The 13,056-nt window shown below is 36.4% G+C and overlaps 1 protein-coding gene across 7 annotated transcripts in view; it reads left to right on the forward strand.

Annotated features, from left to right (window-relative positions):
- BICC1 (BicC family RNA binding protein 1) overlaps positions 1 to 13,056 on the forward strand; it is a 270,938-nt gene that overhangs the window by 237,514 nt on the left and 20,368 nt on the right. For 6 of the 7 annotated variants that reach the window (XM_077894588.1, XM_077894587.1, XM_077894583.1 and 3 more), the window contains 9 exons: positions 74 to 325; positions 3,174 to 3,305; positions 5,109 to 5,295; positions 7,138 to 7,299; positions 7,879 to 8,075; positions 8,213 to 8,345; positions 8,870 to 9,026; positions 11,087 to 11,252; positions 12,934 to 12,973. In XM_077894588.1, the coding sequence (XP_077750714.1) occupies positions 74 to 325; positions 3,174 to 3,305; positions 5,109 to 5,295; positions 7,138 to 7,299; positions 7,879 to 8,075; positions 8,213 to 8,345; positions 8,870 to 9,026; positions 11,087 to 11,252; positions 12,934 to 12,973 (1,426 nt within the window). The remainder of the gene's footprint in view (positions 1 to 73; positions 326 to 3,173; positions 3,306 to 5,108; positions 5,296 to 7,137; positions 7,300 to 7,878; positions 8,076 to 8,212; positions 8,346 to 8,869; positions 9,027 to 11,086; positions 11,253 to 12,933; positions 12,974 to 13,056) is intronic. The other variant, XM_077894584.1, reaches the window with a different exon arrangement.

Here is a 13,056-nt window from a genome sequence, read left to right on the forward strand (position 1 = left end):
GTACAGTGGAGTCTTTCCTTGTATGTGGACAGTTATTTAATAGGATTATTCCTTTCCCACCCTTTCTTCATAGGAAGGAACTGCCACACTGTTGGAACATCTCGCTGGGAGCTTGGCATCAGCTATTCCTGTGAGCACGCAACTAGATATTGCAGCTCAGCATCATCTCTTTATGATGGGTCGAAATGGAAGCAACATCAAACATATCATGCAAAGAACAGGTGCTCAGATCCACTTTCCTGACCCCAGTAATCCACAAAAGAAATCCACCGTCTACCTCCAGGGCACCATTGAGTCTGTCTGTCTTGCAAGGCAATATCTCATGGTAGGTTTACTGAAATCAGTGTTATGGTTTCATTTTATTTTATTTACTTCTTTGGGTACAGTATACCTGGCTGCACATACCTTACTACTGTGGTATTTATGAAAATACTTTGGAAGCTTTGTTAAATAAAAAAGTTTCATAGTAAAAGGAAATAAAGTAAGAGTAAGGTGTGTAGTACCTCACAAGCTTAATTTTATTACATAGGTGAGTAATTTCTTTGCAGTATTTTTTTTTTTACTTAAACTAAACACAGAAGAGGATGCAATGAAGTAATTGATTATTTTCATCTGACATGCAGTATTGGTTTGCATTTGACAAAGTCTTCTGTTTAAACAGAAAAGTAAAAATACTTTTTTTATCCTTAAAAATATAAATTTCAGTAGCATGAAACGTGAACATTTCACAGATTTCTGATACAATTTAAAAAAATGGGATTTAAGCTATGAATTTGAGTCGTAATACACTGAAGAAAATAGCAGTTATGTAATTCAACACTGCTCCTGATTTAAAATTTGCAGTATTTCTGTCCTTCCTATATTCATTTAAAAACAGTGTGTAGTTTGATACATAGTAACAAAATGGATTGACATAATGTGAACTTACAAATATTCTTATTTAAAAAAAAAAACACTGTAGTCTTCTCTTCAAGAACTTGACCTTTAATGACATTTGAAATAGTAAGCCTCAGATGTGATCTTTGCTATTAGTAACTCACAGAATTTGTTTTTTTTTTGTTTTTATTTATTTATTTATTTATTTTTTCAGAATTTGTTTTTGAGAAAGTTTCAGAAAATCTAGTTTTTGTTTTTTAGGAGAGAGAGGAGCACAAGCAGGGAGGGGTGGAACGGAGGGAATGGGAGAAAGACAATGATAAACAGGCTCCATGCTCAGCACAGAGTCCAACACGGGGTGGATCCCAAAACCCTGAGATCATGACCTGACCCAAAATCAAGAGTCACATCCTTAACCAACTGAGCCACCCAGATGCCCCAGAAAACCCAAATTTTTATTGTTGATTCCATTCTTCTGACAAAAATTTATCATTAAGGATTATAATATATAATTATTTTGTTGTGAATTATTTTTTTTAGCCAAGCTTAGTTTATAAGGATACTTTTAATATACACCTAGTTAGGTAGCATATTTGTTTCCAAAGGTTATTATGATTACTCTTCATAACTTTCTTTTTTCTTTTTTCTTTAGGTATTATTTTAAGTGAACTTTTTCAGATGTTCGATACAGTTAGGAATTCATATTCATACTTTGATCATAACTATCAAAAATATAATTGTGCAATGAGACATTATTGCACAATATTGAAAGAAGTGAGGAAGAGAGGAATAAATTAAAAGGCTTTAACGTAGGGGTGTCTGGGTGGCTCAGACAGTTTAATGTCTGACTCTTGATTTCAACTTAGGTCAGGATCCTGGGTCATGAAATCAAGCCCTATGTCAGCTCCACACTTAGCACAGACTGTTTGAGTTTCTCTTTCTCTGCCCCTCTCCCCTCCCTCATGCATGTGTGCGTTCTCTCTCTCTCTCTTTCAAATAAATAAATCTTTAAAAGAAATAAAAGGTGGGGCTCCTGGGTGGCTCAGTCAGCTAAGCATCTACCTTCTGCTCAGGTCATGATTTCAGGGTCCAGGGATCAAGCCATGCATCAGCCTCTGTGCTCAGTGGAGAACCTATTTCTCCCTCTCCTGCTTTCCCTGTTTGTGCACTATGTCTGTCAAATAAATAAATAATGTCTTTAAAAAGAAAAGGCTTTAACCTACATTTTAAATGCAAAAATTACCTTTATTCACAAGGAACATAGAACACAGTGATTTCATTTTAATCCCAGTGTATTTGACTGTTACTTCTGATACTTACGTACAGAACCCAGCAATCAGTGGGCTAGTACTGAGTATCCTGAGAATCAGTACAGATATGGGATTCCTATACTTAGTAGATTTGGGGCCAGGAAGAAAGCATCAGAGAAAAAACCCAAGTGCTGACTGCTGCAAAGCTAAAAAGTGAGAAAGCTAAGAGAAGAAACAGTGTAGTGGTTTACTCCAGGAAAGAGGTAAGGCTGGAGAGGTAGGACTTGAGCTGGTGAAGAAGCCTTTTGTAGAGAGCAAACTACAGTATCTGTTTGAAAAATAGTCGGGGGTGCCTGGGTGGCTCAGTCAGTTAAGCATCTGGCTGGGGCCCAGGTCATGATCCCAGGGTCCTGGGATGGAACCCACATAGGGCTTCCTGCTCTGTGGGCAACCTGCTTCTCTCTCTCACTCTGCTGCTCCTCCTGCTTGTGCTCTTTCTCTCTTGTCTCTCAAATGAATAAATAATAATTAAAAAAAAAAAGACAAATAGGAGGCTGGTCTAGCCTGAGGAAGGGGCAGATGTGAGGACATACAGGCGTATGATTGCACAAGCAAAGCTGGGCCAAAATGGGGAGATCTTTAAGTGCTGATTGATACATGTTTAGGTTTCATTCAGAACACAGTAAAAACCTGTGTGGTAAATCTTTGAGCAAAAGCACAAGATCAGTACCCTTGATGTGGTTCAAGATCTAGTTTCTGGCATCACCAACAGAAGTCAGAGAATGGAGGAATTTTCCACGGTGGGACGTGGGTAAAAAATTCAGATCCAATAGGCAATTTCAGACATGTGTAATTTATCATTCAAAAGTAGTTTGTGTTCTCAGCATTATTTCCACCCCAATTCTCCGAGCTTTGGGATTAGCTTTATTACTTTGGTTAACTCTTCCAGTCCATAGAATTTTGTGTTGTTTGTAGGCATGTTAAATTACTAGATGTTTAAATGAGTAATATTTTACCTCCTATATTTTCTATTGTGACACTTCTTAGGGCTGTCTTCCCCTTGTGTTGATGTTTGATATGAAGGAAGAAATTGAAGTTGATCCACAGTTCATTGCTCAGTTGATGGAACAGCTCGATGTCTTCATCAGTATTAAACCAAAGCCGAAACAACCAAGCAAGGTTGGTTCACAATCTGGACCCAGAGAACCACGTATCATATTATGTTCTAGATTTATTTTCATATAAGTGTGTATTTGCATATACATGGAATTAAGTATTCTATATATGTCATTATATATTATACTTAGTTATTTAATACATAAGTTTGTAAAAACATTCATTATTGATCATTTTCTTTATGTCTTGGTTTTGGAGTCCATTTTTATGATTATTTTTTACAAGTGTATGAGAAAGAGAATATGTGTTTTTATTAATTTGCAACCTGGTAACTTTCAGCTTTATTAAGTTATCAGAGTTGATAAGGCTACACATTGTGTTAAGTGTGTATATGTATGTATCCAATGTGATTTAAAAATATTTAGTTTACATGTTTTTTGTGAGCGACTCTGCTAGGCCTGGAGATTTAAATAATAGATGTCCATTTTCTTTAATGAAATAATAAGCTAATAATGATAATCAAAAGTAAATAATGAAGTGTCCCCAGTTCAGCTATCTTGGAACCTCTTCTCTAAGATGTGGCAAAATTTCAATAATTCCATGTATAGTCAAAATTTAATGGGATAAGATAGGGTTGAAACTCAGTGTATCACGTTCACTTAGAATCCTATCTTCTTTTGAAGAGGGCATGATTGTTTTTCTTAAGTTGGACACTGAACACCGTGTTTTTATGTATTTACATATATAAAAATCATTTATATTATGCCATTATACATATGCCATGATACCTATTATTTTATAGAAATTAAAAAATGGAAAGCACAACTGTTTGGGAAAAGATAGGTTTGATTCTAAGTAAACGTGATACACTGAGTTTTAAGTTAGAGAACAGGACATTAATTTTATGTATCTTGAAGCTTCATGCTTAACTAATTTGAGTTGACTGGCGTCACTGTGGATACCAAGACTGGAAGATAAAGACAGGCGAGACAGTGCATATAAGGAGGGTTAGGCACAAGAGGAACCCCCAGATTTCAGTAAGAAATGAGAACAGGTCAGGGGAAGATAGATTGCAAGTGAGAATTCTAGAGCCTTGTAGCATCCCATGGCCATTTAATTCTGCTTAGCTGGCCCCGATGCTGACTACTGCTTTAACTGCTTTTTCAGTCACAAATTTTCTTTATTGCCCATTGGAGGCTCTCCTTCTTGAGTTTACGCGTCCAATTTTCTAGATGAGTCCATTGAGAAAAAAATATATTGTTTAGAAATTTATTTTACCATAAGCTTTGCCATTGATATGCCATCGGTGAAGAATAGTGGTACCTCAAGGTCTTTTAGTTAACTAGCAGACCATAAATGTCAAAACTAAGTGACTGTTATTATGTAGTCTATATATAGTGACAAGTTTGAGTTGTTTTGTAAAGATTAGATAAAGGGGAGAAGGCTTTAATGTAAAAGCAAGAGGATGCAAAGAGAATGGGCTATAGAGGCAGACAGCCTGAGGTCCAGTCCTCTCGCTGCTCCTCCACAGCTAGGCTGTGACCATGAGTAGATCCTTTATCCTCACTGAATATGAATAATAATGCCCATCCAGAAGGTTTCCGACAAGCATCTAGATTTATATACAGCTTCTATCCCAGTGCCTGGAACACAAGGCACACTCAGTAAGTTATAACTAACCTTTCATGATTTTACCACAGGAGTAAATATAAGAAATAAACAGAACTTTTTAGTTGATTTTTAAAACCACTTCAATATATTCCCTGAGTGGAATCTTTATTACCATATTCATTTCTCACCCACTCCCCAGTTCATTGTATACTGCTTGCATGTCACCTTTTTCTTTTCCATTATGTGTTTTCATAGTCTGTGATTGTGAAAAGTGTTGAGCGAAATGCCTTAAATATGTATGAAGCAAGGAAATGTCTCCTCGGACTTGAAAGCAGTGGGGTTACCATAGCAACCAGCCCATCCCCAGCATCATGCCCTGCCGGCCTGGCATGTCCCAGCCTGGACATCTTAGCTTCAGCAGGCCTTGGACTCACTGGACTAGGTATAAAATTTATTATTATAGTGCTTCTCAGTCACTGGGGGATTGCTTAGCTGGTTTGCTTTCTTTCTACCATTTGAGACTACATTTTAAAGGCTGTTTTTTTCTGTTGTCAGGCCCTCAGATTAGATGAAAAAGCAACAAAGCTCACATCAATCCATTTTAGGTTTGTTAGACTCTATAGACTTTTGTTACCCAGATTCTTTTTATTTGACATAAATAATCAAGGTCCGACTGTTTTATTTTCAGTAGCTATGTTTGCTTTCTAAATTAAGAATGCCATGAGAATGAAGTGAGCAGTCTGACTATAATTTATGTGCTTGTTCTCTCTTGCATTTGCAATATTGCCATCCATCCCTAGAGGTAAAGATTATCCAGTTTGCTTTTCAAAAAGTAATTGGAAATCTGTATGAGGGTTAGGGAAGGGGGAGGTGAAAATGAGCTGAACCCCCATTCCCAGTGGTCAGAACTGTGTTGTCCAGGTCCAAAGGAAATCTAGCCTGCAGCTACCAAGAGGAGCAAATGGAGCAAATGGACCTGTATTTATATTTAAGGCAAAGAATAGAAGATGAAAGAGCATCATCCCCTCATTGCTTTAGTTCTTTGAGAAAGTGAGGTGAGGCATTTCATGGTTGTGATATGTACCACCTCACTATGGATTCCTATTTACAGGCTAGAGTTCATTGCGATATTGTAATTATCCTAGATTCACTACTTTTTGCACATTTTTCAGTAGCCTTAATATAAAAAGTGAATGTAATAAATTTAGAAAATAATTTTGCCTCATTCAGTATTGCTCTGAGACAAAAAATACTCTCAGCCTTCTATAATTTTTTTCTAACAGCTATTTCTTGTTTTTTTAAAAATTATAATATGGTTATAATGTGATTAAGATTCCAGATAGCCATGTCTAGAAATCATTACAGTAAAGAGAGTCTCTTTTCCCCTTGGCCCCTAATCTTCCAAAATTGTCTCTTCCACCGGAGATCTGAACAGTCATAACACATGCATGTTAGTTAGGAAGTGCCAGTGAGATAATTTAGCAGGAACCAAGTTCTTCCTTTCTTGAGAGGAAAAAAGTGAGCAAAGATTCAGCTACTCAATTTTTAAAATGTTTTTATATCTGTATCTATCTTGTAATATTTAATACTTTAAATATTTCTGGAAAGTTATATATAATTTCATATTTTACTTTAGAATATATTTAAATACCTGAAGGGAAATTTCATTATTTAAGTCAAACATTAAATCCTTAAAACAAGCAAAAAACAAACAAAAAAAATTGTTTCTCAGAAAAGTTTTCATTCTCATTGAGATGGACCAAAGAGAAGTCATTTGTTTTAACATATGAACAAAAACTGCTCCAGGTAGCTCGGCCTCTCCATAAATGGGCCTAATGTAGTCATTCTACTGTAGGAAAAAAAAAATCCCCTACTCTCTGCTAATTGTACATGGTTTGGAAACAGTTTGTTTGGAAACAGAAAACAAGTGAGTTATGCAGAGAAATAAAAATGAGTTTCCACTTGAGCAGAAATGTGTTCATCCTGGCCAGTTGCAATAGATACAAAACAGCTGGCATTGCTCAGTGACCCTGACCACCTCGCTGGTTTGCATACACCTGTCTTCCATTTTCTTCAGCATCTGTTTGTAGATAGTTTGGTTTCTGTGTTGGAGTTGTATCATGCAATATTTCCTGTGAATATTTGAAGGAAGGTAATCTGCCACTCATTTTGTACTTGGAAAATATCAGACTATATCAGTGTGCATTCCAAATGGCAGTATGGTGCCATCTGTATTTTTAAGTCTTGAATTTATGCATATTGACTTGACATTCATTTATTGCAGGTCTTTTGGGGCCTACCACCTTATCTCTAAACACATCAACAAGCCCAAACTCACTCTTGAATGCTCTTAATAGCTCAGTCAGTCCTTTGCAAAGTCCGAGTTCTGGCACACCCAGCCCCACATTATGGGCACCCCCACTTGCTAACACTTCAAGTGCCACAGGTGAGTATCATTTAAGTACAATCAAAGACATGTTAGATATCAGTTTTTAAATAAAATGTACTAGTGGCTCTCTTCCCCTAGGGAAAAATAATGGTTCAAAGTATACTGCAGCTAAACAGAAATTTCCCAGTGTGTAAATTAAAATGAAGCATGACAAAGCAGTGTGTTTTTCATTAAAAGTAGAATATAATCTTCAGACGTGACAAACAGATCAAGAGAAAGAGTATGATGAGCAGAAAGCAGTGGCAAAGACACTTGAAACTCACTGACCGGGTAATGAAGAAATGTAGTTCCAGTTGGACAAATGTGCTTGGTAGTCATATGGGCATAGTAAATCTAGCTAGTTTCCTCATCAGTACAGTAAAGAGCTTAGATTAAATATTCTTGTTCCATTTAAACATTATTTTGTGTTTTTATAGTAATGTTAAACCTATTTATCGAGAGGTATCAAAATTGAATTCTCTACTGAATTTGTAGCAACAAAAATGAAGTTTTCTGTTTTTACTAAAAATAATAAAGTAGTATTTGTTGAATCTGAGTTTTTTCCTGTCTAATATCTGCCATGAAATGTCGTTGTAGGTTTTTCTGCTATACCACACCTTATGATTCCATCTACTGCCCAAGCCACATTAACTAATATTTTGTTGTCTGGCGTGCCCACCTATGGGCACACAGCTCCATCTCCTCCTCCTGGCTTGACTCCTGTTGATGTCCATATCAACACTATGCAGACAGAAGGCAAAAAAATTTCTGCTTCTTTAAATGGACATGCACAGGTAATGTCATTTGCCAGAGTAGTGTGATCTATGCTGTTTGTAAGAGATAAGCCACTGATAATGTGTATAAACTTTCACCTGAAGTGAATTTTAGAATTGTGACCATATCTGTATGTTATTTTCTATTATCATTTTAGTCTCCAAATATAAAATATGGTGCAATACCCACCTCATCACTTGGAGAAAAAGTGCTGAGTGGGAATCATGGTGATCCATCTAGACAGACAACTGGACCTGAGCAGGCATCTCCCAAATCAAACCCCACAGAAGGTAACTTTCCTTCTGAACTTCATGCTGGTCTGTTACTTGGATAAAGGGGGTTGTAAAGTCTGTGTGGTGATTTCAAGTTGGTTTTGCTAACCAGTTAGGATGCATCCTGCCTCAAGTATGCAGAAAGACATCTTGAATAAAATTCCAAAGAACACAGGGAAAGATAAACTAAAAACACTTCCACAGAAAGAATCACTTCCCATTACATTGGCACTTCCTAAATTAAAGTGGATGTAATTGTGCAAGAGGAAAGCATCAATTTATTAAATGTATACATATAATTTTTTCCAAATATTTCTTTTTTTAAAACCCTGTCACCCCTAATAATCTTTTAAAAATGTGAGGGTCTTCTCCTTAGATTTCATCTTGAATGAAATTTGAGACAGCCTGAATTTAAAGTCTTCTTTGCAGCTGAAAGCTGTTATGCCTGGGTCTCTTTTGAATTTGGTTCTGATCTGTTTCCATCGCAGGTGGTTTGTTGATGATAAGGTGACATTTGGATTTTCACTTTGTCCCTTCTGCAGGTTGTAACGATGCTTTTGTTGAAGTAGGCATGCCTCGAAGCCCTTCCCATTCTGGGAATGCTGGTGACTTGAAACAGATGATGGGTCCCTCCAAAGTTTCCTGTGCCAAGAGGCAGACAGTAGAACTGTTGCAGGGCACAAAAAACTCACACTTACAGTATGTATTTTAATCTTTAAAAGTCCTTGACCCTTTGAAAGAAAATGTGTAACAGGCTGGATTTGTTTTAAACTCAGTAGTTGGTATTCTTTGGTTCAAGTAAGTTTGATCTTCTCCAAGAGTGTTTTTTATTTTTCATTATAACTATCTTTTCTTTTTCCTTTTAAAAATTGTATTAAGGAAGAGCATCTGGTAATTTTCAGTCCTCTCTCTTCTCTGTAGTGGTTGAGTTTATGTCTGGATTCTCTAAACCATCTCTGCTGCTCTGAAAATGCTCTTGAGCAGGGCAGTATTTAGTTTCTGAGTTTTATTGGGGAAATTTTCCCACTGCGAATTCTCCTTTGTTTTGCCCCGACTTTCTAACTTAAACTATGGCTTCCTTGTTCCAAAGTAGTTAATTGCTAACTTTGGTAATAAATACTTGACAGCTTCATGATTTTATGTATTACAAACCACAGTGAGTATAAATACATATATTGTATTAACTATAACTCTCCCTTTCTGTAGCACAGTTACAAATGTGTTATCCTTACTTTATTTTCTTCTATTTATTTTTTTCAAATAAGCAGTCTATTCACAGTTTTTTTAAAAAAGGTGATACAGTGAGTGAAATGCTTCTATGTTGGAAAGTTTTGCTCCCATCCATCTCCATCCACCCAGTTTCCTCTACTGTCTTACTAGTTTTCTTATATATCCTTACAAAGGAGAGTATCTTCAGACAAAAATAGCCTTTCTGTTTTTACTTCCTGTTGTCCTTACCAAATCTGTTTTGCTTTTATAAACTCTTTGGTCAGTTAATTATTCTTGTTCTCATTTCGTACAGATCTGCTTTAATCTGTGTTTTCCTTTACGTGGTACTAGTAGCCACAGTGAACATTATTCAACGTAGGTTGGGGAAGTAAATTTGCCTTGTTCCTTGTATGGAAGCATTTGAAGGGTATGCCTATTCCTTTCATCATTAAATATGTTCTGAACTTACCTCTCATCTGAATTAAGCTGCAGCCTCTAGAGTGGTCTCTCTTGCCCCTTACCCTTTAAGCAGCTCAAACAGTCCTTTATTTTTGTTCCAGCAGTTTTTTTGAACACAAAAGTCTGATTTTGTTACGCTCTGGCTTTAAATACACCAATCATCCACATTGCTTGCTTCCTTTCCTTTGCTTATGCTGTTCTCCTGGCCTTTACACTGGTGAGCCTGCAGAGGCCCTTTAAATTCCAGTTCTGTTGTCCTGTGTGAAGCCACTGCAAACTTTTGTTAAGCAAACAAAGTTCATTGCTCCTCCTCTTATTTTCCAAAAGCCTGTTCTAAATTCCTCTGAATTCCCCTGGAACAATGGGATAGTGAATGATAAAAGAATAAATGAATCTGATCAACTCTTTGACTAATACTGTTTCTTATTTCTCTTTTACTTGAGCTTAACATGCAATTGGATTTGAACTTGAGGTGCATGTATAGGGCATTACTAATCTTATAATTCAGATCATTTTTTTCTCTTTTAAGAGTCATTTTTATGTTCATCCATGCACCCTGAGCGGGTGCTGGAAAATATTTATTTATCTGATACCTGTATCATAGTAGGTTTGTTAGCAATACCATGTGCATTTCACACACAGGAATTGGGTCATCTGCATGCCTGCAGATTGACTTGTTTCTGCTTAGACTGCATATGTGTGAGTCATTGCTATCTCTTTGATACATGCAAATTGGAAATCTTGACGGTATGTCTATTCCATATGTACCATAGACATATGCCATACATACTGCATATAATGTTTGTGAAAGTGTATCATGAAATAGTTTCAACTCCAGCGCTAGAGTCATTTGCATGGGTTAAAATTCCACTTCTACTGTTTACCAGAGGTATAACTTGGGTAAAGTACTTCCCTTATCTGTAAAATGGGAATACTACTACTACCTACTTCAGAGCTGTGTGGTGAAGATTAAATGAAATAATGCATGTAAATAGTTGACAGTGGTAAACATGTAGTAAGTGTGGCACATAGGAAACGTTCAGTACATTGGCATATAAACATGGAGTGTTAAATTCCAAACTGTTTCACAGCAGCACTGACAGGTTGCTCTCAGACCCTGAACTGAGTACCACAGAAAGCCCTTTGGCTGACAAGAAGGCTCCCGGAAGTGAGCGTGCTGCAGAGAGGGCTGCAGCCGCCCAGCAAAATTCTGAAAGAGCTCGCCTGGCCCCACGCCCATCATATGTCAACATGCAGGTAATGATGAGAAATGGGAGACTCATCCAAATGTAGGGTGGTAGGGTTAGGGAATGGAGAATTAGTGAGTATTTAGCAATAGCATAGAAATTTGGTTTTCCTTCTGCACTCTAGTCAAAATTAAATTTAAATATATAGGAATTGGTTTTGCCATAAACATTAAAAATGAAAAGCAGAAGTTAGCTTAAGTGAGAAAAATTATTTAAAGTATTGTATTAAAATTGGCATAAAATGGTCTATGTCACTATGTCTTATGAAATACTATTCCTCTGTTACTTAAAGTTTAGATAAATGTAGAAGGCTGTTATTTTTAAGTATTACTGCCTCATAACATAGTCTTGGATAAATATAATTATCTTTCTACCTACTTAATGGATATAAATTTGGTGTCATTCAGATAGTTCAAAATAACTAATGTAAAACTTTAGGTTTTTGAAAGTAGATGCTAAATATTCCTGATGATTTTAGCCCTAGGATTTCTTTTTTTTTTTTTTTTTTTTTTTAAGATTTTACTTATTTATTCATGAGAGACACAGGCAGAGGGAGAAGCAGGCTCCCCTTGGGGATCCCAATGCAGGACTCGATCCCAGGACTCTGGGATCATACCCTGAGCCAAAGCCAGATGCTCAGCCATCCAGGTGTCCCTACACCTAGGATTTCAAAAACATTGTCAAACTGTGTTATCTAAAAATCTAGCTCTCCTGATTTACCGTCATGATCTTAATCACACATCCTAGTTTGTCTACATCAACCATTAACTTATATAATTCTGGCCTAATTTTTATTTGTAGCACCTTTCACTCTTAGAAATACCCTGTTTCAGACTGTAAATTTTATGTGCACCCTATATATGATGGTATACTCCTCCTAGAAGAATCAAAGAGCTCTCACCAGTTGGTTCTTGGCCCTCCTGGTAGGCCTTTGAGACATTCTTAAATCAAGCCTCAGTTAGTCCCTAATTGGAGAGCTGAGAACACTGGGCTTGAGTTGAGATGTAGCTCTGTCTGCTTTCTTCAAAATGACCTACCTTGGTCCTGGTAGATCTGACTGTCACCGAAATCACTTACTTTCTGTGAACAGAAGAATGAATGGTGGCATTCTGGTCCGGTACAATAAAAAGTAACTAGGTTTAATTTTACTGTATTGCTTAATGTCATTACAGATCAAAGCTAGACATTTGTCATTTATCTCACTTCAAAAGCAAAGACTGTGCCAATTAGGCTTAATAAGTTATCTTAACATCATCCCATTTCAGGCCATGCTTTACTTAAGTGAGAAGGGGATGTGGAGAACCAAGAGGCCAGTACATAACCAGAAAGCATTTTAGTAATGTGTTATTTTGAAATTTAGGCTATTACTAGTTATTCACTCTACTTTAGCATATATTGGTCCTGGTGTGTTAAATACTCACAGTAAATAGGATTTTTTTTTCCCCTTTTGAAGGAAAATTTTTAATTCTTGTCACTTTCATGTCAGAACTAGTTAACTTATTCTAATTAATTAGTTTGAAAACATGTTTATAGTTATCATACTACATTACTGTCACATTATGGTGCATAGTTTAGCATGTGTCCCAGGCAGATTCATGGGCTATAGTCAAAACCTTTGTTCTCTAATTACAGGGTATTGGGAAGACATTTGGATAGACTGGCAATAAACATAATTTCTGTTTTATTTCCAGGCATTTGACTATGAACAAAAGAAGCTATTAGCAACCAAAGGTATGTGCTATGTTAATGATCTATACTTTGATTTTTTTCTAGAACACCCATAAAAGGTTTTCTAGTATTTATGTTGAATTGAG

This window comes from Canis aureus, chromosome 4 (genome assembly GCF_053574225.1).
Source record: "Canis aureus isolate CA01 chromosome 4, VMU_Caureus_v.1.0, whole genome shotgun sequence".
Classification (NCBI taxonomy): Eukaryota; Metazoa; Chordata; class Mammalia; order Carnivora; family Canidae; genus Canis; species Canis aureus.